At 38.3% G+C, this 21,595-nt stretch overlaps 2 protein-coding genes across 2 annotated transcripts; one reads left to right on the forward strand and one right to left on the reverse strand.

Annotated features, from left to right (window-relative positions):
• Positions 1–5,036: 5,036 nt before the first annotated feature.
• LOC111231073 (insulin-like growth factor-binding protein 1) lies at positions 5,037–7,204 on the forward strand. The gene is made up of 4 exons (XM_022758054.1): positions 5,037–5,433; positions 5,584–5,726; positions 5,894–6,022; positions 6,141–7,204. Exons 1-4 carry the CDS (start codon positions 5,091–5,093, stop codon positions 6,264–6,266), a joined length of 741 nt encoding a protein of 246 aa, XP_022613775.1. The 5' UTR covers positions 5,037–5,090; the 3' UTR covers positions 6,267–7,204.
• A 1,024-nt stretch (positions 7,205–8,228) lies between these two features.
• Positions 8,229–12,482, reverse strand: LOC111231074 (insulin-like growth factor-binding protein 3). Its single transcript, XM_022758055.1, has 4 exons — positions 12,035–12,482; positions 11,101–11,351; positions 10,173–10,292; positions 8,229–8,363 (listed from the first exon to the last, which is right to left on the reverse strand). Exons 1-4 carry the CDS (start codon positions 12,423–12,425, stop codon positions 8,238–8,240), a joined length of 888 nt encoding a protein of 295 aa, XP_022613776.1. The 5' UTR covers positions 12,426–12,482; the 3' UTR covers positions 8,229–8,237.
• Between the last annotated feature and the right edge of the window lie 9,113 nt (positions 12,483–21,595).

Here is a 21,595-nt window from a genome sequence, read left to right on the forward strand (position 1 = left end):
TATTGGTGTATAAAATATCACAAGGGTATGGCTGTGAAAGTTAATAAAAACGTAAACATTTTTGTCTACCAACACATAAAACAAGTAGTGTAGGGGGGGGGGGGGGGATTGTGGCTGTCAGTGAGCAACATGAGAATTACCAACCTGAAACACAATATTTACACCTTGTCCCCCTGCACTGCACCCCCTACACGGGTAACAAATATAACTTTTTATGGGCAGTTTTCCCTCTTAGTTCCACTCTCTAAAATTTCATTTCTCACACCTTAGTTTATGGCTCTTAAAATAACAGTTACACTCTACACAGTAAAATACGACAGGTTTTATTATGTCTATTGATGTACGCCCACAGCTCATAGCAAGATGAACGTCACCATGTCACAAACACTGAGCAGAGGCCAAAATTGTTTTCCCAGCTCTCATGTAGAGTTTGTCTGGAGTTCACTTAGTGTAACAGTTATGTAAACAAATGCCCGGCCAGCTCAACCATTTTCAGTATAGTATAATGTTGGAATTATTTTTTTTTTAAATAAAACAGAACAAATACTGGTCAGTTATTAATAATTTGTAGTGCAAAGCAATGTGAATGTGTCCCAAAGGAGTTTACAGAAATTAAAAAAAAAAAAAAAAAGGAGTTGTTGTTATCACCGTCACCCCCTAACTCCAAACTAAAGTTGACATTAAGCAATGAAGGGAATCCAAGGTAAATGATGGTTCACAAACAACACTCCCCCTGGTGTCATCAGGGCTAAAAAGGGTCATGATGAGTGAATTAGGTCGTGGCATTCATTAATAATTACTTTTACTTTTACATTTGGGTACACTTTAACAACTAAGAAAATTTTTGAAAGTTTTGATAATGCTTGAATTCATGGATCTGTAATTCTACAATAATTTTAAGAGGAAGTGTCCTTGAGAGAACTCTGTGGAATTTGGTGCAAATTTTAGGGAAAACAGAGAGAAAGTCCTGAGACAGTTTTTTTGAGTTTATGAGCATTTGTGGATTCACCAAGTTTCATAATGCATCTTCACCTGACCTGCGGTGCACTGACTTATAGAGGTTGTGCCAGTTAATTGAAATTAATATGCCAGTATTAGAAGTGTACCAAATTAACACTTGCATTTTTTTCTATAATTAGTACCAGTGTACATAGTATTTTACAGGATTTAAAAAATTTTAAAAAATGCATAGAAATTATTAAGACCTTTAAACGGGTATTCCAGTCATTTTGTATTGCACTTCCATAAAGTTGGGAGACTTAAGACTCAGCTGAGGCTGAGATATCCTGAACTTCTTGTCTGAAGCTCTAGAAACACTGGATGACAAGTTATTTATTTATTTTTTACTTTGGAAATCTTCCTTCTGAGCCACAGAGCACATTATACAACTGTTTTCACAGGGTAGTGACAAGTAAACTGAATTTCATAAATTGCTGGTGTCCGATTAAAATTAAATCATAACCATTTTAAAAGCTTCTTTTAAATGGGTAATTATGACAACACAGACATTTGATATTGTAGAGCCTTTGGGTCAGTTGACACTACTTTATTTTCCACTTCATGTTTGAAAAAGGAAAAAGTCACCACCTGTCATCAGTCTGCAATTAAGCCTCCACACCTGATGTGAATAATCAGCTGATGAAAACCTGCAGGATCTCCACATATCAAGCTCAGTCATCCAGCAAAATGGAGATTCAGCAGCAAAATGTAAGTTTTAATCCACAGTTGTTTTTTTTTAACTTTTATATGAAAGAAGTCTCAATTCAAAAATCTGAAAGTTCATTAAGCAGACGCATGTTAATTCTGTTTGTACTTCAAAATAACATTGATTTAAATGATGGAACAGAAGCCGTATCTGGAGGCCATCCAGGAAGAGTCAGAGCAAGAAGATGAAATCGGAGGAAGCAAAACAGGGGAAGATGAGGAGTATTTTCCGACTCAAGTGGGTGTGGACACAGAGGAGGTAATGGCAGAAGATGAGAGTGAAGAAGAGGAAGAGGAAGACGATGTTCCGCTGAGGGTTCTCAGACCCAGGCGACTGTCTCGTTCTTCGAGCCAAGAGAGTTTTGTTCCGATGCCACCTGCTAACAATCACCAGGAAGAAACGCGGAATTTCTCAGTGTCAGACACGAGCTCACGCACAGAGGATTTCAGTGATGAAGTTACAACACCTGGGCAGCAGTCCAGTCGCAGGGAGCAGGCAATAAAGGTAAGCATTTTTCATCCCATATTTCCATATTTGACAACATACAACTCGGATGAAAAAAAAAAAAAGATAAGGATCTACTGTTTTTAAGATCTCCAAGATGAGATGGCAAAAACACACACCACCTAAACCATCAGTGCAGAAGAGGACGACAAACGAGACGCGCCGCAAGGAACCATCAGTGGTTGTGAGTTTTGATTTTAAGAAATGTATGATTAATCCCCCCCCCTTTTTTTTTTTTTTATTTTTTTTTTTTATTTGGATTATTATACTTTTTTTTGTTTATTGATTGTTGTTTTTCACAAATGTCCAGAAAAATGTTTCCAAGGCGGACCCGCTTCCTCCGTGGCTGGTAGACCTGATGGTCAACATCGAAGAGGCAACAACACACCAACTGGTGGTTGAGTAACACTCATCACAGGCCTCACGAGGTGAGCGTGGAACATGTTGGGTACATCAAGCATTGACCTTGTTGGAGAATACTGAATGTAGAAGAAAAAACATACCATAATAAGAGCTGGCACTGCCAGAGAGTAAAGTCCATGTGCAATGTTTATGTCAGTTTTGTTGTCATTAACTGTGAAGTAACGAGTACAATAAGGCCTATAGGTTTCATAATGAGTTCACTGCATGATAACATTTTTTCCATTCCTGTCAACATATTTTAGTTAGTTTTTGTGCAATTTATATAAATTTTATTTATTTTTTTTTTAAATCTTTTATTTGACTATAATTCTTGCTTTGTGTGTTGTTCTCTAAGCCCATGTTAACCTCCCCATACATCAGACGTACAGTAGCCTATGTGTAACTTAATAAATGTGGTTGTCAGCTTCAACCTGAACCAATTTACCTTGGTCCAGGTCGGTGTCTTTTGATTTAAATGCCCATGTAAAATACTCACTGAGAGGCCAAAGCTCTCTCTGCAAACTGCAGTCAAACACGTTGCCAGTTGTGTATTTAACTTTTGAGAGAGCAATAGGGAAGGGGTTATCTTTATTGGGTGCAGCTTGTCTTTACCATTTGATATGTTGCCAGTCAAGATGTGTTGTTTGTCTGTTTATTTATTATTTCAATAAGAATAATTTTCAAACTAAATGGGGGAGGGAGGGGAGAGTGGTGTTTTGATTGTTTTTAGACCTATTTTGGGAGAATTTTCATGCTTGTCTAATGCTTTGTCACTATACACATAAAAGGAAAGAGTCGTAGCCAAATAGTTACTTAATACTTTTCCATAAAGACCTCTTTTCCATTGGCTGAAGTATCCACATCCTTTACTTAAGTAAAAGTAGACAATACATGTACATCAGCAATCTAAAACCACTTCATTACAAGTAAAAGCTCTGCATTAAAATGTTTACTGTGAGAAGAGGGCTGTGTTAACAAAAAATGTACTTAAAGTATTAAACATGCTGTTATATACAGTATGTATATTATGGAATTATTTCTCTTTAAATGCTAGCTTATGCACTGTTTAGTTCATAACAATGCATCATTCTATGAGCTCATTGATTTTGTTATAAATGTTAAGCTGCAACTAACTACAGGTTTCAATATTTGCTCCTCAGATGTAGTGAAGTAAAAGAATAAAGTAGTCAAGTAGAGTACTGTACTTGGTGTCATTCTACCACTGCTCTATTTCAATCAATATACTGAATTGTTTTGTCATTCCAAAATCTTTTTCTGTATAGTTACTCTTAAAACGTTTTGTCTAAGTCCAAAGACGGGTTTTAACCTTCCTATCAAATAATTGTACAGTATACACACAACCCATACAATCTTATTTTTCATTGCGCGGTAAACCAGAATCCTCACCTCCAACAGCATCCAGGACCTTGACTGACCCTGCAATATTCATCTCATCCTTGTACACATGCTGGGGTTTATGGCAACTTATAGTGTAAATAATAATATTAAAAAATATTTGATTTAATCAAGATCACTTTATTAGTCTTTCTTGGTTCAAGGGTTATTACTGTGGGGGGGAGGGGGTTATTTGTTGTTCACATGTTACATTTTCAGTCAGTGGGGTTGGATAACAGGAATTCTGTGTTCAGTTAAACAAAGATCTTACAAAATGGATCATATAGAGTCCACAGCAGAAGCAGTGTTGGTGTGTGTATATCACACATAGCCTGTGCCGAGGTATTTGACGTTTGCCATAGATAATTATGACCGATACTACACCAAGGAAACAACTGGTTACTACCGTCTTTCTTCAGACAAACATGTTGTGATTCCAGCAGAGCGATTCATAATGTTAGGGTTATGCAATTTTAAAGGCGAACGATCTTGTTTATCTGTCTGCCTGATAAGAGGAACCTTCACCAAAGACACTACAGGGACAAATAGGGTTTTAGTGTCAAAACAGTGTCAAATCAAAATATCGGTCAGCATTACTTGACAAAATAAGTGTTTGACAACAGTAGTCAGTTTTCCTAATCACCAGTCATTATCTCGTAGCCTATAACTCCTTGGATTATAGTATTCCTTTTGTGGATGTTATTTATTCTTCAGTGCTTCATTGATACTTTCTGTAAAGAGGAGTATTCATGTTTTCATAACCTCAAAGGTAAAGACAGATCAGTAATTTGGTCGTCCAAAAACAGGGTTGTTTTGATGTCGCTTTATGTTCCAAAGTCAATATTGACAACAGACCTTGTGAACTTGGATCTACGCACGTCAAGCAGGGTCATCCACGGTTTACAGCAGCTTCGTCAAAACTATTTTATATCTATGGTCGCTGTGTCAAACATTAACTCCACTGGAGGCCAGATCTCCATATAAATACTGCTGGTTCGCAGAAATCACTTTAGAAAGAAAGCTCCAGTCTTCACAGAAGCAAGTCCAAAAGGAAGAGCATACAATATTTATCTGAAGACCGGAGATGCCTGGATTATATGAGAAGACATTTGTGGCAGGAGTGGCTCTGGCTGTTTTAGCCATGGTGAGATCATCCCCAGTGGTGGGACCGGAGCCAATCCGCTGTGCCCCCTGCACGCAGGAGAAACAGAACAACTGTCCTGCCATCCCGGCTGAGTGTAAGCAGGTGCTGAGGGAGCCTGGCTGCGGCTGCTGCATGGCCTGCGCTCTGGACAAAGGTGCATCCTGTGGAGTTCACACAGCCCACTGTGGTGAGGGTCTCCGCTGCACTGCCAGGCCGGGTGAGGCCAGACCTCTCCATGCTCTGACCAGGGGGCAAGGGGTCTGCACTGAAGACTTGGGCCAAGGTAATCTACTTTTTTCAAGGCTTACCTATGTCTTAGTTGTCAATATTTCCTACTGTCATGGTTATAAAATGCTTCACTTTGATTGCAAAGCAACACATACAATCTTACACAACAGGAAACATTTGAAACATGTTTATTTTACTTCTACAGAGGAAACTGAAGGACTCCCTGACCATGGCTCCCTGCACTACCTGTTGGGCCTCAACCTTCCCTTTGACCACCATGACACTGCTGAGGGCCAAGAGAGCATCAAGGCCAAGGTCAATGCTATCCGCAACAAACTGGAACAACAGGTGAGGAGAAAACATGGACTGATAAAGATGATTCAACGAAATATACCTTCCTTCCACAAGAGGGAGCTCTTGGTTTTGAGGGACCATGGTTCCAGAGAGATAACTGGAGTTATAATATGTTGATGTGTGGGTGTAGTTCTCACTGTTTGTCTTTCTTTTTTGTACAGGGACCCTGTCACATTGAACTGCACAACGCACTGGACATGATAGCCAGCTCTCAGCAGAAACTAGGAGAGAAGTTCACAACTTTCTACCTCCCCAACTGTGACAAGTACGGCTTCTACAAGGCCAAGCAGGTGGGAACTTGAGCGTTTCACAAAATAAAGATTGATTTAAACCTGTTGAAATAGATTCACCTGAAACTACCGGGGTGTTTGATTCATGTGGTTCCCCCCATCTCTGTGTCTCCTTCAGTGTGAGTCCTCTCTGGTTGGGCCGCCCGCTCGCTGCTGGTGTGTGTCTCCCTGGAATGGGAAGAAGATCCCAGGATCAAGCGACCTGCTGGGTGATTCAGAGTGTCATCAAGAAGTCACACACTGAGGGACAGACACGCTACCAATCATAAACACCCACACACACACACACACAAACGCATACCGACAAAAGCAAACATGTTTCTTAACTTAATATCTACATGCAACCACCTGGTGAACTGACTTCCTTTTACAAAAACCCATTTATTCATTTTATTTACATGATGTATGTATCAAGACTTATTTATTCACTACTTGTATATTCTTCCTAGCATTAACCATTTGTCGTTTTTAGATTTTTTATATGTTTGCCTGTTTTTTTTTCAATTGTAAATAGGGCAACACTGTATACATTTGTGTTTCTGACTAAATAACTCCATTGCTCAAAACCACAGGTCCGCAGCTATGCCAAGCCCATTTCAGAGTCTTCAGGATCAGGTTTTTTTTTGTTTTTTTTTTTCTCATTCATTCAAAACTGGAGCTGTGCATGGCACGGAACAACACAGCCGCTCATTCATTCAACATGTTGACATTGTCTGAATGTATCTCCATTGGCGTTTCCTCAATGGGTATTGGGGGAAATACTTAAAGTGCCGCAAGTATGTGCACAGTGGCCAAGCACAAACATATCAGGGCTCATCCAAGCCACCGTGAGGTTTAGGATGGGTTCTTCTGCATTTGTCTACCTCTACTAGTCTCTGCAGGTCCACAGGTTTAGCAGAGGGTTGCTGAGGGCTCTTCTCAGCTACACATTTCTCACCTTTTGTATTTGTCTAGAGGGTCACTGTGGTCTTTTTTTTTTTTTTTTTTTTTTCTTTTTTGACCTATTTTAGCTTCTATTCTAGTATTTATTATGATTCACTTGTGTTTATGCTTCTGTTTGTTGTTGAGGTCATGTGCAGTGGACCTGATTTTTTTATGAATGCTATTTGCCAGGAATGCTGCTATTCCGTTATTAGTTTTGTTGAAACAATGTATATAGTCTCCTAATTCTGTTGATGTGTATCCAATTAAATATTATATTATATTCATCATGATCGGGTCATGTTTTAATGTATTTTTTCCCCACTCGGTTTCATACATGCTAAGAAAAAAAGAAAAATAACAATACCGGGATCATTTTATACTGCCTTTATTAAGTAAAAATAGACCTCTGAGGGTTGCATTGTACATGCAAACAGCATATTTACTTAAACCAAGGCAAGTGATGAAAATGATCACTGGCTACACAGAGATCAGAGATAACGGTTTGTGGCCTTGATCCCAGAAAAAAATTCAGCTTATGCAAAGTGACAACAAAACAGTAACAACCACGGTACAGATAACAGAAAATGTCCCTCTTGCTCTCTGTGGCGTGAGATCCAGCGTAAAAACTTTATGCACTGTAGTGTTTTGAGCTGCACAGTTCCAGTCCAACTGCCCTGAGGAGCAGGAAGCAACTGCAAAAAGTGGAATTTCATAGGAGTTCATCGTAAGGCACTGCATGCTTACTCTGAGAGACATATTCAGACATAACATACATCTTATGGTTGTCATGACCACACGCGACGTCTTTGATAACAAATCATCAAGCATACAAATTATGATTACACATCACAAGCGTGTACACATGTGCAATGCCACTTAATTGTGCGTAAATGAAGAGCACTCTCATCAACGTTTGTGACAAGTACAAGTAAATGTCTCTGTGTCTTATAATCGGAATAAGGCCTCTGAGATAAATTCTTTGGAGTGTATCCTCCTCTCAGAAGCCGTCCAGGTCGGGTGAGGGACAAACAGCTTATAAAGTATCCATCCGTCGCAGAAAAGTACAGAGTGTATCTGCAACACGGAGGCTTTTTCCTCCTGGTACTCTTCCTCTGTTCCCTTTGCTCTGCCTCAGAAAAAAGGTCCCACAGGCAACAGATAGAAATAGCAAACATCCACATATCGGTTGAGCCATCTCTTGACCTCTCTCCCAATATCCTCAGTGTCTCCATTTGTTTACAATTCTTCTTGCTCTCACTCCCACCCTCCCTCCCTCCGTCCTGCTCCGCTCCTATTGGCTCTCGGAGTTGTAGTACTGGGCGTCTCCTCGCTCCTTCCCATCAAAACCTGGCAAAGGCTGCCCGTATTTGTCCACACACCAACAGAAGCCACGCTTTCTGCCTTTGGATGGACGGCACTGAAAGTGAAGGAAGGGACAAGGTGAAAGGGAGGGAAGAGAAATAGAAGGGGGAAGGAAAAAAAAAAAAAAAAAGCTGCTAAATGTGTAAATCCAAGTTGAATATGCAGCATTATGGGTAACAAGCCACTTTACTCAATGAAGTAGAACAGCAATAGTTAAGAGGTATTAATGGTCAGATTGTGCTGAGTCGACGCAGCCTTGGCTATCCAACACGCTGTGGTATTTTGAGCTGCTTTTATGGTCTACCTCCTGTTGCACACACATATAGAGACCTTTAAGGTAAACAGAAACCTGGTAAAATATTTGCTTAGTCCCGTTTGTGAACAACTGAGAACCAAGATCTATTTTCAGAAGCTGGTGGCCAGTACGAATCATCTGTTGCTGATTATACCCCACAGCTCCAAATTATGGGTACTACAAATGACTTACAGAGTCTGTGGAGCTACCCAAGGGCTGTTATTTTACTGCCAATTTTACTAAAGGTCAACCTCCACTCTAGTAAAACATGCAGCCATTCATTTCAAGGGCTAAAGCAACTGTGCTACTGCTCCACAGAGGAGTCAGAGCTGATCAGAGAGAGGGGAGCGGGGGGGGGGGGCATTCTTATTTAGTTCAATATTTCAGCGGTGTCTGAGTGAGAGCAAGCAGCACTCTCTCTCTCTATAAGGCCACTGTTGCTTGGGAAGTTTGGAAGGAGACGGTTCATTATGTGTTAAATTTTGAAAACAAAATGTCTTATCTCCACTACATTTTGTGAGGACAAAAATGTGCCATAACGGATTTAAAATTTCAGCTGCAAAACAAAAGTATCACAAACCATATGGTAGGGAAACTAATGTGGTCATCAAAAATTTAAGCCCAATTTACTTAAGAAAAGTGGATCTGCTCCTAGCATGAAGTCTGCCTTGGGTATATTTTTTTTCTCTAAAAAGACATTTACTGTTATTAAGAGCTGTAATAAGAGATGTTTTTGCTTAAAATCATGCAAACGTCCAAATTAAACTGACCAACATGAAATGTCTGCCACTCCTTCAGCGCCTGAGGGCTCAGCACGGTACACTAGGTCCATTCTACATAAACAAAGACAATGAGCCTGGCGTTGTGAGGCTGGTTATGAGATGATTGCAGGTCAAAGCGAACACTTCCATTAAGCAGGAGGGACTGCTATGTAATAAGAAAAGCTGCCTCGGTGATGCAGTGGCACAGGAGCCCTAAGTGCCTCCATATGAATGCGTCAGAACCACTCATTTATTACAACCCGATCGTGGGTGAACCATGTGAGCGTGGGGATGGCTGCAGCTCTATTTCTGTGCCTGCTTCTCAAAAGTCCAGCAATTATGGGGCGAGCGCATCGGGTGCCGGTGGCCACCTTGACGTCTGTCTCCCTGGGAGGGTTCCCGTTAAACGGCCATCGTCCCAGCCGTCAACCCCACTGGGGTTTGGCCCCTGTGGTTCCTGTCTCCAGAGTCAGTGGCTAGGGTCTACCTCACTGGTGTGGTGGTGCAATGATGAGGCTCTAATAACTACCAATGAATACAGGAGGACAGCTACACATCTGTAATTGGGCTGCAGGAGAACTAAAGTTTGAGTCACTAGACTTGAGCATTGAATCTTTATTAATGTATCCTGTAAAAAAAAAAAAAAAAAAGGAAGTGCAGGTTTCATTTTTGCAGCTTTTAAACCTATTAAACAGGTTGAAAGTTTAGATCTAATAATAATGCGTAGCCTCTCATGAAATCGATGCATGAACCTATAATTATCCTGCAGTCAGTATCAAATGATGGTGCTTTGAATGTGCCGTTTTACCTGCTTTTTCTTATAGAAGCCCTTCTTGTCACAGTTTGGTATGCGGAAACCTCTGGGGTTGAGAATGTCTGTAATCTTGAGGCTGCTGAGAATGCTCTCAATCTCTCTCCGACAGGGACCCTACAGATGAGGGAACACATGAGAAGTTACTGCACTTTCCCCAGTACTTGAAATACTTTCATTTCCAGCTCAAACATGAAAGCTCTTCAGAAAATCTGAAAGCAAGCTGATGCCATTAGCTCAAGGTATTTCCTTCTGCAGCATGACTTTGACACAAATGTGATGGGGTTTGTAAATAAAGACGTTAACAAAGCTGGCTCACACCGCATCACACACTGCTCTGCTGTAATACTTAAACAATGGTGGCTGCAATATGAAAAGAGGTGACGGATGAGAATTGTATTCATCTGACCGACTTGTAGGGGCTTAACAGTTTGCCAAAGCTGCTTAGAACTCTTACACTTTACACAAAGGATGGGGGATAAAGTGAATTCAAAGAGCTCAAAGAGGGAGCCAGAAGGCTTGTCCTCAAGTCCAAGTACTCCAGTCACTAATCAAAGCAGCCAGTCAAAGCCCATTACTAGTGTGTGCTCACTTCTCTGTCCAAAGAGAAGATCAAAATAGCAGCAGGGCTTCCCAACAGGCACTCACATAGGCCAATCCATCATTTGCTGGCTCTCAGTACGCCCGGCACGCGGACGCCTTGTGGCCAAACAACCGCCTGACCCAGGTCAGCCGCAGGGCCATCGTACCCGCTCGCTTCCATGCCATTCTACTGCTCGCGACGATGCCTGCCAACCGTCAGCACCGCTACCCAAAACATTTCATCACCCGCAGGGGGAGAAAAACACCAAAACACAGAGGAAGAGGAGAAAAACATTCCTCCAGTGTGCTCTGAAGACAGAAAAATATTGGTTGTGGTACTTACATACTCAGGCTCCTGTTTGGTTTCTAGAGAGAAGTTTTGTTGGTCTGTGATGAGTGGTCCCGGGAGCTCCTCCATTTTAAAGCTCTGGGTTCTCTTCTGCTGCTCCCGTCTCAGGACTTCTGACTTGGCAGAGGAGAAGAAAGGGTGAAGCGGAGGTCTCAGGGGTGCCATGGGTCTGTGGGTGCTGTACAAGATCTGAAGGCCTGAGCCGGTGGAATTCCGCTCTTCGTCCTGAGTGTCAACATTTTCTGCTGAAGGTTGAATAGAAACATGTGTTTACTCACAAAACAGTACACTAGGATATATAATCTTCCATTTAAGGCAGCACATTTTCATGTTGAGTCAAACGCATTTCACTTTTTAAGCTGGAGATCAGATTGAGGGACATGAGTGGTTCCATTTTTCAGAAGCATTTCCTGAAATTAGGTCCATCTTTCAGCTTTGGCAGGAACTGAATAGAAATATGCAATAAGACTTCTATCACATTACAAATGTGTTTCTATATTAAACTTTTAATTCATTCAGTCCTCTTTTTGAGAGCACAGGCTAAATAGTTACACTATCTCAGGGCAGGATCCTAAAAATCAACTTTCAGTCTTAGGTAACTGATTCAGAGAGGTTCTCACCCTTCTGATTTTGTCCTTTTTTCTTTTTTTTTGCACAAAGTCTCTACTAGGGGTCAAAAATCTTTCTTAAATGTGCTTCAACTTGTCTCATCCTGCACCCTTTCTTTCCCTAAATGAAGAAAATGTAATGAGTGATGTCAGTTATTGACATCAGAGACAAAAAGTATCTCACTTCCCCTCTATGTCTTATCAACACAACTTGTGTCGTGATGAGAAGCGTTCAGATTCAGGAAGCTAACAAATAAAAGTCCGTAAAGTTATTGCACATTAATGTCCAGTGACTAAGTTGTCGATGGCGTGAGATTTACCTGGCAGTTCATTGGCCGGAGGTGTTGGTCTGACGGCTACTCTCTTGTTTGTAGCGTTTGCACAGATCCCCCGTCCCTCCAGCAGAGCCTGCAGAGGTTTCGTCTCACCGGGCTGATGCTGACAAGTCAGTCCGGAGCCACATCTGCCGGTGTACACGCCGCACGGCTGACCGAAGCTCAGCGCGCAAGTCATGCAACAGCCGCAGCCCGGTTCGCGGACTTTCTCGGCGCAGTCCTTGGGCAGAGGTTTGCACAAAAGCCGCGCTCCAACATCACATGGCTCGCATCTGATAACCGGTCCGACCGCACCTGACCTCCGGCTGAACGAGGCAAGGACAAAAGTCATGCAAAGTGCGCGAAAACAGGAATCCATTCCGGCGTCTGGGAGCATATGGTGTCAAAGCGAGGAAACGCACTGTCCTGCTGCGGTGACTTTTCTCTGGGCAGCTTCTCTCTCATTCACATAAAGCCACTGGACAAAACATCTCAATATATAGACCCCAGTGACTGTAGTCACACCCCCGAATAGCTTGTGGTCTCCTGATGAATTGCCTCGACTCCGTTATTCCTTTTAAACCATCGGGGCAATACGCTGGGGCAATACGCAGACCACAAGATAACATTTACGGTATGGCTCTTTTAAGATTTATTTGAAATGACAACTTCAAGAAAAATGATTGACCCATATATTTTTACTTTACTTTACTTTTTTTTTTTTTTTACCTTAGCTGTGGGGTTTAGTGGAGGTCTGGATATTCTACATATACTTTAACATGTACTGCAGACCGTCAGGTTATTAGACACATTCTAGGAAATAATGATATAACCCATGAGAAATACCCACAGAAATGTTTTTAAATGTATCAGGTCTCAGTTAGAAGAGCCCACACACAGTAGATCCAAGCAACTGCAATGCGTGGATTCATTCGTTGGGGGGCGCCAACATGCGTGTGTGTCATTTTTCAATGATTCAGTGACACTTGCAGTGAACTTTGGGAGCTTAAATGGGCTCATCTGCCATCTGTTTGTGCTTTTTCTGTGTGTGTGTGTGTGTGTGTGTGTGTGTGTGTGTGTCTTTAGTGCTGGTCTGCACATAGGTGTGTTTATGTACAAGTGTTCACATACATGTTTGTATATGCTTGTGTATGTCCACTGCTCTTGAGACCCAAGAGGCTCCTGCACATGACCCTGCATGACCTGGATATGGTTTAAGCACATAAACTGTGACCAATCCATACATAAGATGACTATTTCAAGCTTTTGATACCGTTTAAGCTACAACACTGAATGAATACAAAAGCAATGGTGGAATGTAACTAAGAACATTTACTCAAGTAGTATACTTTACCTTCCTCTTTATACATCTTTCACACTGCATTTATTTTTTTATTTACAGCCATAATTATTGGAAACATTGCGTATTAATATTTTGCATAGCTACAAAAAAAAACAGTTATCGTTATTAAATACGGTGCATTTTTGTAGATGAAATAACCCAGCAGTGTGTGTAATTGTTTCCATCTTGACCATCTGGAATATAACAATACTTCTTACACATGAATTTATCCGTAGTAATACTATAATGTGCATCATCCAAAATAATGAGGACTTTTACTTTTCAAACTTGTAAGTATAATAGACTTCCTCCATCAATTTATAAAAGATTTTGCACACCTATATGTAATATCAATTATTACTGTATAAACTGTAAGACGTTTTACATATTCCTTATATATGCTTGTGTGCAGGTTTTAAAATCTTGGTATTCTGCAGAACAGTGGCTTCAGAAGGTTGCAAAAAGTCATTTAGGGCTCCCTTTGTAGACTTGGTGCTTGTTGCGGGCTGAGTTTTGTAGATGGAACAAAGTAGATTCAAAGTGACGTTATTTTATAATAAACAAGTTTCACGTCAGCTGGATGTAAGTGAAAAAATATTTGATCCTCAAGATCTGCTGCTGTCAGTCTACACAGTCAGTGTTGTTCATAACGTGGAGGAAACCGACCAGCCGAACATCATTTACAAGGTGACCTGCCCATATGGTATTCAGTGTTTTTGTGTCATGCAAAGAATGTACCTTGTGTACCCGTTCCTCACACATACAGTAAAGCAGTGGTCTCTGAACTTGTTGTTAGGATGTGTGACATAGTTGGGCCTGTTCTGGTCATTTGTCAGTGCTACAAAGCAGTCCTTAAAATAAGGACACATACCACACGTGTAAGTGAGAAAATTCCTGAGTAATTACATCTGTAGCGTTTTTTTAGGTCCACTATTAATTGGTTACAGATGAGCGATGGGATACACCAGCACAGAACGTCCAAAATACCTCAAAAGAATAACAGCAGGAGAGGCGAGGTGTACAGTTCCTCTTTGCTTCTGAAATTTCTTGGAAGCCAAAGTCAAATCAGTTGCCAACAAGCCCTGGCGTACTGCCGCCTGTTAACAGACAGGTCTACAGCAGAGCAGTGCTCAGTGGAATGCCAAACATTTGTTTCATATGCTGAAAAAAGCCTGCTGATTTTCCTCCCTCTCCTCCGCTCAGAGATCTTTGGAAGGGGGTCTCTCAGCCACCTGTGCATATTCAGCATAGCAGAGGAGAGCGTCGGGCACAGGGAGTAATGTACTGAAGGAATGTCGTCCCGCAGAGCAGCCACTCAATAAAGAGGGAGTGTGAAGAATGTGCTTTTGCACACACAGGATATTACTGTACATGTGTTTAACATAACCTGCTGTCAGAGGCCACACTGGCCAACCGCAACTGCTTGTCAAATCCTAATCTGTGGCAATTTTCCACTGTTTTAAGATGATTTGGACAAATCAGTTACACTCGCTGGAAGCCCTGAGCGTGGCCTGCATTGGCTCCAGCAGCCAGGCTTTTGCTCGCTACTGAATACCTGCCCTCAGATGTCACATACTGTATATTCTCAGTTTCATCTTTAGTTTTACTAAACCCATAGATTATCTGAATGCCTGCGAGCTGTTATTTTAATAATGTTGCATTTATTATTATACTTCTATCCCTGTTTTTAACATTATAACACAACAGCTGTTAAGGGTCAGTTCATCCCAAATATTTTAGGTTCATTTGAGTTAATACATAGCAGGGAGAAAAACAGTTGAACACTTTACATTACTGATGTATGATCAGGATGCCTTATTAGCATTCCTTTCATTGAAAAAAGTAACTCAGATGTATTTCTGATGTATTTCATATGTAATAATGCCTTTTTTGGCAGCTCCCCCTCTTCTGGCTCTGTTAGTGTGATTCTGTCTGAGTGCAGTGCAGAGACACAGGGGATGGTGTTACTGTAGTGACGGGGAAAAGCACAAGAATCTGCAGCGAGGGCCAAAGCTCACAGATTGAAAAGCACATAGTTTAATCAGCTGGAGGTCTGCAGAGCATGTCTGGGTTAACCCAGGAGAAGGATGTGTATATGTGTGTGTGTGTGTGTGGTGTGTGTGTGTGTGTGTGTGTGTGTGTGTGTGTGTGTGTGTGTGTGTGCGTGTGTGTGTGTGTAGCTGTGCAAGCCCCTCACTCACACCAACCACCTCTTTCACCATTCTTACATGGAATTTGGGATGGCAGTGGGGGTCCTTGTGTGTGTGTGTGTGTGTGTGTGTGTGTGTGTGTGTGTCTGTGGAGCGAGATGTAGGTGCATGCTGTATGGAGGTGCGTTGGAGTAAAAAGAGGAGGGGTGAGACTGTTTGGGAATGAGACTGCCACAGATCACATGACAAGTCTGGTACGGTCACTGTTATTCTTTTTGCCCCCATAGTCTCATGAACGTTTGTCATATAATTGCCCCTGTCTGAGAGCTTTTGGAGCAGTCTCTCATCACACATAAATTGGACGCAAAGGTCTCTATTATGATTAATATGATCATGTCTCCCCTTTGATTTTGCTCTCACTGGCACCCATACAGACCTTTGACAATTATCCGATTATTAGATGTGGTTTGAATGATGAAAAAAAGAAAAAGAAAAAAAAAGAAAAATCCAAAAGGGCAAAGGCCACCTTTCATCTAATTCCTGGGTCGGTTAATAATTTTTTTGGAGTGGTCTCTTCATGGAGCTGTCATGGTCCCCATTTCTGGAGGCTTGGCCCCTGAGGCAGTCCAAGGCTGTAATTAAGCCGGAGAGAAGTGGAGGACGAAGAGAGAGGAGCTCTCAGCACTCAGCCTGACGGATTGCAGAGTGCACGGAAGTGGGCTGAGAGTGGCGCCGCTCACTTTGGGCCCCGAATCAACCCCCCACCCACCCACCCCGGACTGTATCACTTCCTATGTCTGTATTTCTCTGTCATTATTATTTGAACATACATTCACACACACATATATGTATATATATATATATATATATATATATATACACTTTTCCTCATCTCCAACACATACCTATTCTCATTTTTCTCACTCTAACTCATTCACTCTGTCACTGAGCCTTGTTATTTAATAACTGTAGTAAATGAATTACATAAAAAAGCAATGTTTTAATGTAAACACATAATGGCAAACTGTTTCTCATTGTGTATAAAGCACATTTTCATTCATGCATCATTATCTGTTTTTTCTCTGAGCATTTTTAATGCACAACAATGGTGTCAAACGATTTGAATACAAATGAAACAGACAACAATACATAGAATTTATTCCTGCACAGTCATGTCTCATTTTCTCACTGACACCGACATGCCATCACTCATAGTAAAAACAAAGACGAAATTACAGTTGGTGGAGGAGGAAATATCCCTTGCAGATGCAGGCCCTACAATGCTCCATTTATTTTATAAGTGCTGGTGGTCTGTGGTTTCAAGATGTGGTCTGGTGCAGGAATGGAGAGAAAAGACATAGCGTTATCACAGTCCATGTTAAAAGCTGTAGCTGTGTCTGGCAGGTTCACCCAAGAGTGGAAAATTGGTGTAATTTACTCTCTGTAGTTTTAGTATTGAAGTCATATTACTTTTATACTTCTTCCTATTATTTAAGCACAATTTACTTTTTTCATTATTATATTATTTCTACTTATTTCACATTTGTTGATTTATCTCTTTTATACAATTCTATGTAGTTACTAATGTCTATCTTATTTCTGGCCTAATTTTTTTTTTCCATATTAAGCCGAAGGAAGGGAAACATTTAAGTATAGATAAAGATAAATGAGGGGTATAAGGTGCTGTATACGGCGAACATATACAAATGCACATGTTTAATATCTAGCTCTTGAAGTCTAAAGAATGCACATTAGGTTAATTAACAACTCTATTTCCTTTCTATGTGATGACATTTTTGTTCCTTCCCATACAATGACTTTTTATAGCTTTCTATACTATAAAATGTCAAAAAATGTCATAATATACAAAGGCATAAAACGTCATAGTATAGTATGGCATAAAGTGACTAAAAACATAATAGTACAGTAAGGCATAGTATCAAGGCATGAAACCTCGTAAAAAGTTTTAGTAGTATATGAAGGCATACAACGTTATAATATAGTAAGGCGGAAAAATGTCCAAAAAAAGTCATGCTAGTAAGGCATAAAAATGTCAAAAAACATCATAGTATAGTAAGGCATAAAAATGAAAAAAAATAAAAATGTTGTGGTATATTAAGGCATGAAAACTCAAAAAACGTCATATTACTGTAAGGCATATTAGTATAGGAAGGCATAAAAAGGCAAAAAAATGACAAAAAACATCATAGTATACGAAGGCATTAAACATCATGGTATAGTAAGGCATGAAAACTCAAAAAACGTCATAGTACTGTAAGGCAAAACAAGTGATAAACATGTCATAGTATAGAAAGGCATAAAACATAGATTTATAGTAAGGCATAAAAATGTTAAAAAAAAAATCATGCTATAGTATGGCAAAAAAACATTGTAGTATAGAAAGGCATGAAAGGTCAGAATATAGTAAGGCTTAAAAATGTCAAACAATGTCATACTATACTAAGGCATAAAACTTCATAGTATAATAAGGCATAAAAAACTGAAAAAATGTCATAGTATAGTAAGGCATAAAAATGAATAATAACGTCACATTATACTGAGGCATAAAACATCATAATATAGTAAAGCATAAAAAAGTCAAAAAATGGCATAGTATAATAAGGCATAAAAATGTCAAAAAACGTCATAGTATAATAAGGCATAAAAATGTCAAAAAACATCATACTATTCTAAGGCATAAAACGTCATAGTATACTAAGGCATAAAAATGGCAAAAAATGTCATACTAAACTAAGGCATAAAAAACTGAAAAAACTTAATTGTATAGTAAGGCATAAAAAAGTGAAAAAACGTCATAGTATAGTAAGGCATAAAAAAGTGAAAAAACGTCATAGTATAATAAGGCATAAAAATGTTAAAAAACGTCATACTATCTTAAGGCATAAAACGACATAGTATAGTAAGGCATAAAAATGTCAAAAAACTTCATAGTATAGTAAGGCATAAAAATGTCAAAAAACGTCATACTATACAAAGGCATAAAACGTTATAGTATAGTAAGGCATAATAAACTGAAAAAACGTCATAGTATAGTCAGGCATAAAAATTGCAAAAAACGTCATAATATAGTAAGGCATAAAAATGGCAAAAAATGTCATAGTATAGTAAGGCACAAAAATGAAAAAAAACATCATACTACACTTAGGCATACAACATCATAGTATAGTAAGGCATAAAAATGTCAAAAAACGTCATGGTATATTGAGGCATAAAAATGACAAAAACTGTCATACTATACTAAGGCATAAAACGTCATAGTATAGTAAGGCAGGAAAAAGGTAAAAAAAAACATCATAGTATAGTAAGGCATAAAAATGTCAAAAAACGTCAAAGTATATTAAGGCATAAAAATGTCAAAAAATGTCATACTTTAATAAGGCATAAAACTTCATAGTAAAGTAACGTATAAAAAACTGAAAAACGTCATAGTAGTAAGGCATAAAAATCTCACAAAACGTCATAGTATAGTAAGGCATAAAAATGTCAAAAAACGTCATAATATACTAAGGCATAAAACGTCATAGTATAGTAAGGCATAAAAAACTGAAAAAACGTCATAGTATAGTAAGGCATAAAAATGTCAAAAAAAGTCATAGTATAGTCAGGCATAAAAATGGCAAAAAACATCAAAGTATAGTAAGGCACAAAAATGGCAAAAAATGTCATACTATACTAAGGCATAAAACGTCATAGTATAGCAAGGCATAAAAATGTCAAAAAACATCATAGTATAGTAAGTCACAAAAATGACAAAAAACGTCACACTATACTAAGGCATAAATCATCATAGTATGGTAAGGCATAAAAATGGCAAAAAACGTCATACTATACTAAGGCATAAAACGTCATAGTATATCAAGGCATAAAAAAGTGAAAAAACGTCATAGTATAAAAAGGCATAAAAATATTAAAAAATGTCATACTATGTTAAGGCATAAAATGTCATAGTATAGTAAGGCATAAAAATGGCAAAAAAACATCATGGTATAGTCAGTCATGAAAATGGCAAAAAATGTCATAGTATAGTAAGGCACAAAAATGACAAAAAACATCATACTATACTAAGGCATAAAACATCATAGTATAGTAAGGCATGAAAAATTTAAAAAACGTCATACTATACTAAGGCATAAAAATGTTAAAAAATGTCATACTATACTAAGGCATAAAACATCATAGTATAGTAAGGCATAAAACACTGAAAAAAAGTCATAGTAAAGTAAGGCATAAAAATGTCATACTATACTAAGGCATAAAACTTCATGGTATAGTAAGGCATAAAAATGTCATACTATACTAAGGCATAAAACGTCATAGTATAGTAAGGCAAAAAAATGTCAAAAAACGTCATACTATACTAAGGCATAAAAATGGCAAAAAATGTCATACTATACTAAGTAATAAAACGTCATAGTATAGTACGGCATAGAAAAGTCAAAAAACAGCATAGTATAGTACGGCATAAAAATGTCAAGAAACATCATAGTATAGTAAGACATAAAAATGACAAAAAACGTCATAATATACATAGGCATAAAACGTCATAGTATAGTAAGGCATAAAAATGTCAAAAAATATCATACTATACTAAGGCATAAAACGTCAGAGTATAGTAAGGCATAAAAAAGTGAAAAAACGTCATAGTATACTAAGGCATAAAAATGGCAAAAAATGTCATACTATATTAAGGCATAAAACCTCATAGTATAGTAAGGCATAAAAAACTGAAAAAACTTCATAGTATAGTAAGGCATAANAAAATTGTCAAAAAACGTCATAGTATAATAAGTCATAAAAATGTCAAAAAACGTCATAGTATAGTAAGGCATAAAATTTGAAAAAAACGTCACATTATACTAAGGCATAAAACATCATAATATAATAAAGCATAAAAAAGTCAAAAAACGGCATAGTATAGTAAGGCATAAAAAGGTGAAAAAACGTCATAGTATAATAAGGCATAAAAATGTTAAAAAATGTCATACTATATTAAGGCATAAAACGTCATAGTATAGTCAGGCATAAAAATGGCAAAAAACGTCATAATATAGTAAGGCATAAAAAGGGCAAAAAATGTCATAGTATAGTAAGGCCCAAAATGACAAAAAACATCATACTATACTAAGGCATAAAACGTCATAGTATAGTAAGGCATAAAAAAGTGAAAAAATGTCTTAGTATAATAAGGCATAAAAATGTTAAAAAATGTCATACTATATTAAAGCATGAAACGTCATAGTATAATAAGGCATAAAAATGGCAAAAAACGTCATAGTATAATAAGGCATAAAAAAGTCAAAAAATGCCATAGTATAGTAAGGCATAAAAATAACAAAAAACATTATACCATATTAAGTCAAAAAACGTCATGCTATAGTAAGGCATAAAAAAGTCAAAAAACATCATAGTATAGTAAGGCATAATAAACTGAAAAAACGTCATAGTATAGTAAGGCATAAAAAAGTGAAAAAACGTCATAGTATAATAAGGCACAAAAATGTTAAAAAATGTAATAATATGTTAAGGCATAAAACGTCATAGTATAGTAAGGCATAATAAACTGAAAAAATGTCATAGTATAGAAAGGCATAAAAATGTCAAAAAACGTCATAGTATAATAAGGCATAAAAATGTCAAAAAACGTCATAGTATAGTAAGGCATAAAAAAGTGAAAAAACGTCATAGTATAATAAGGCACAAAAATGTTAAAAAATGTCATAATATGTTAAGGCATAAAACGTCATAGTATAGTGAGGCATAATAAACTGAAAAAATGTCATAGTATAGAAAGGCATAAAAATGTCAAAAAACGTCATAGTATAGTAAGGCATAAAAATTGATAAAAAACGTCACATTATACTAAGGCATAAAACATCATAATATAGTAAAGCATAAAAAAGTCAAAAAATGGCATAGTATAGTAAGGCATAAAAATGTGAAAAAACGTCATAGTATAGTAAGACATAAAAATGACAAAAAACGTCATAGTATGCATAGGCATAAAACGTCATAGTATAGTAAGGCATAAAAATGTCAAAAAATGTCATACTATGT

Source organism: Seriola dumerili, unplaced genomic scaffold (assembly GCF_002260705.1).
Source record: "Seriola dumerili isolate Sdu_G_001 unplaced genomic scaffold, Sdu_1.0 BDQW01000291.1, whole genome shotgun sequence".
NCBI classification, from domain to species: domain Eukaryota; kingdom Metazoa; phylum Chordata; class Actinopteri; order Carangiformes; family Carangidae; genus Seriola; species Seriola dumerili.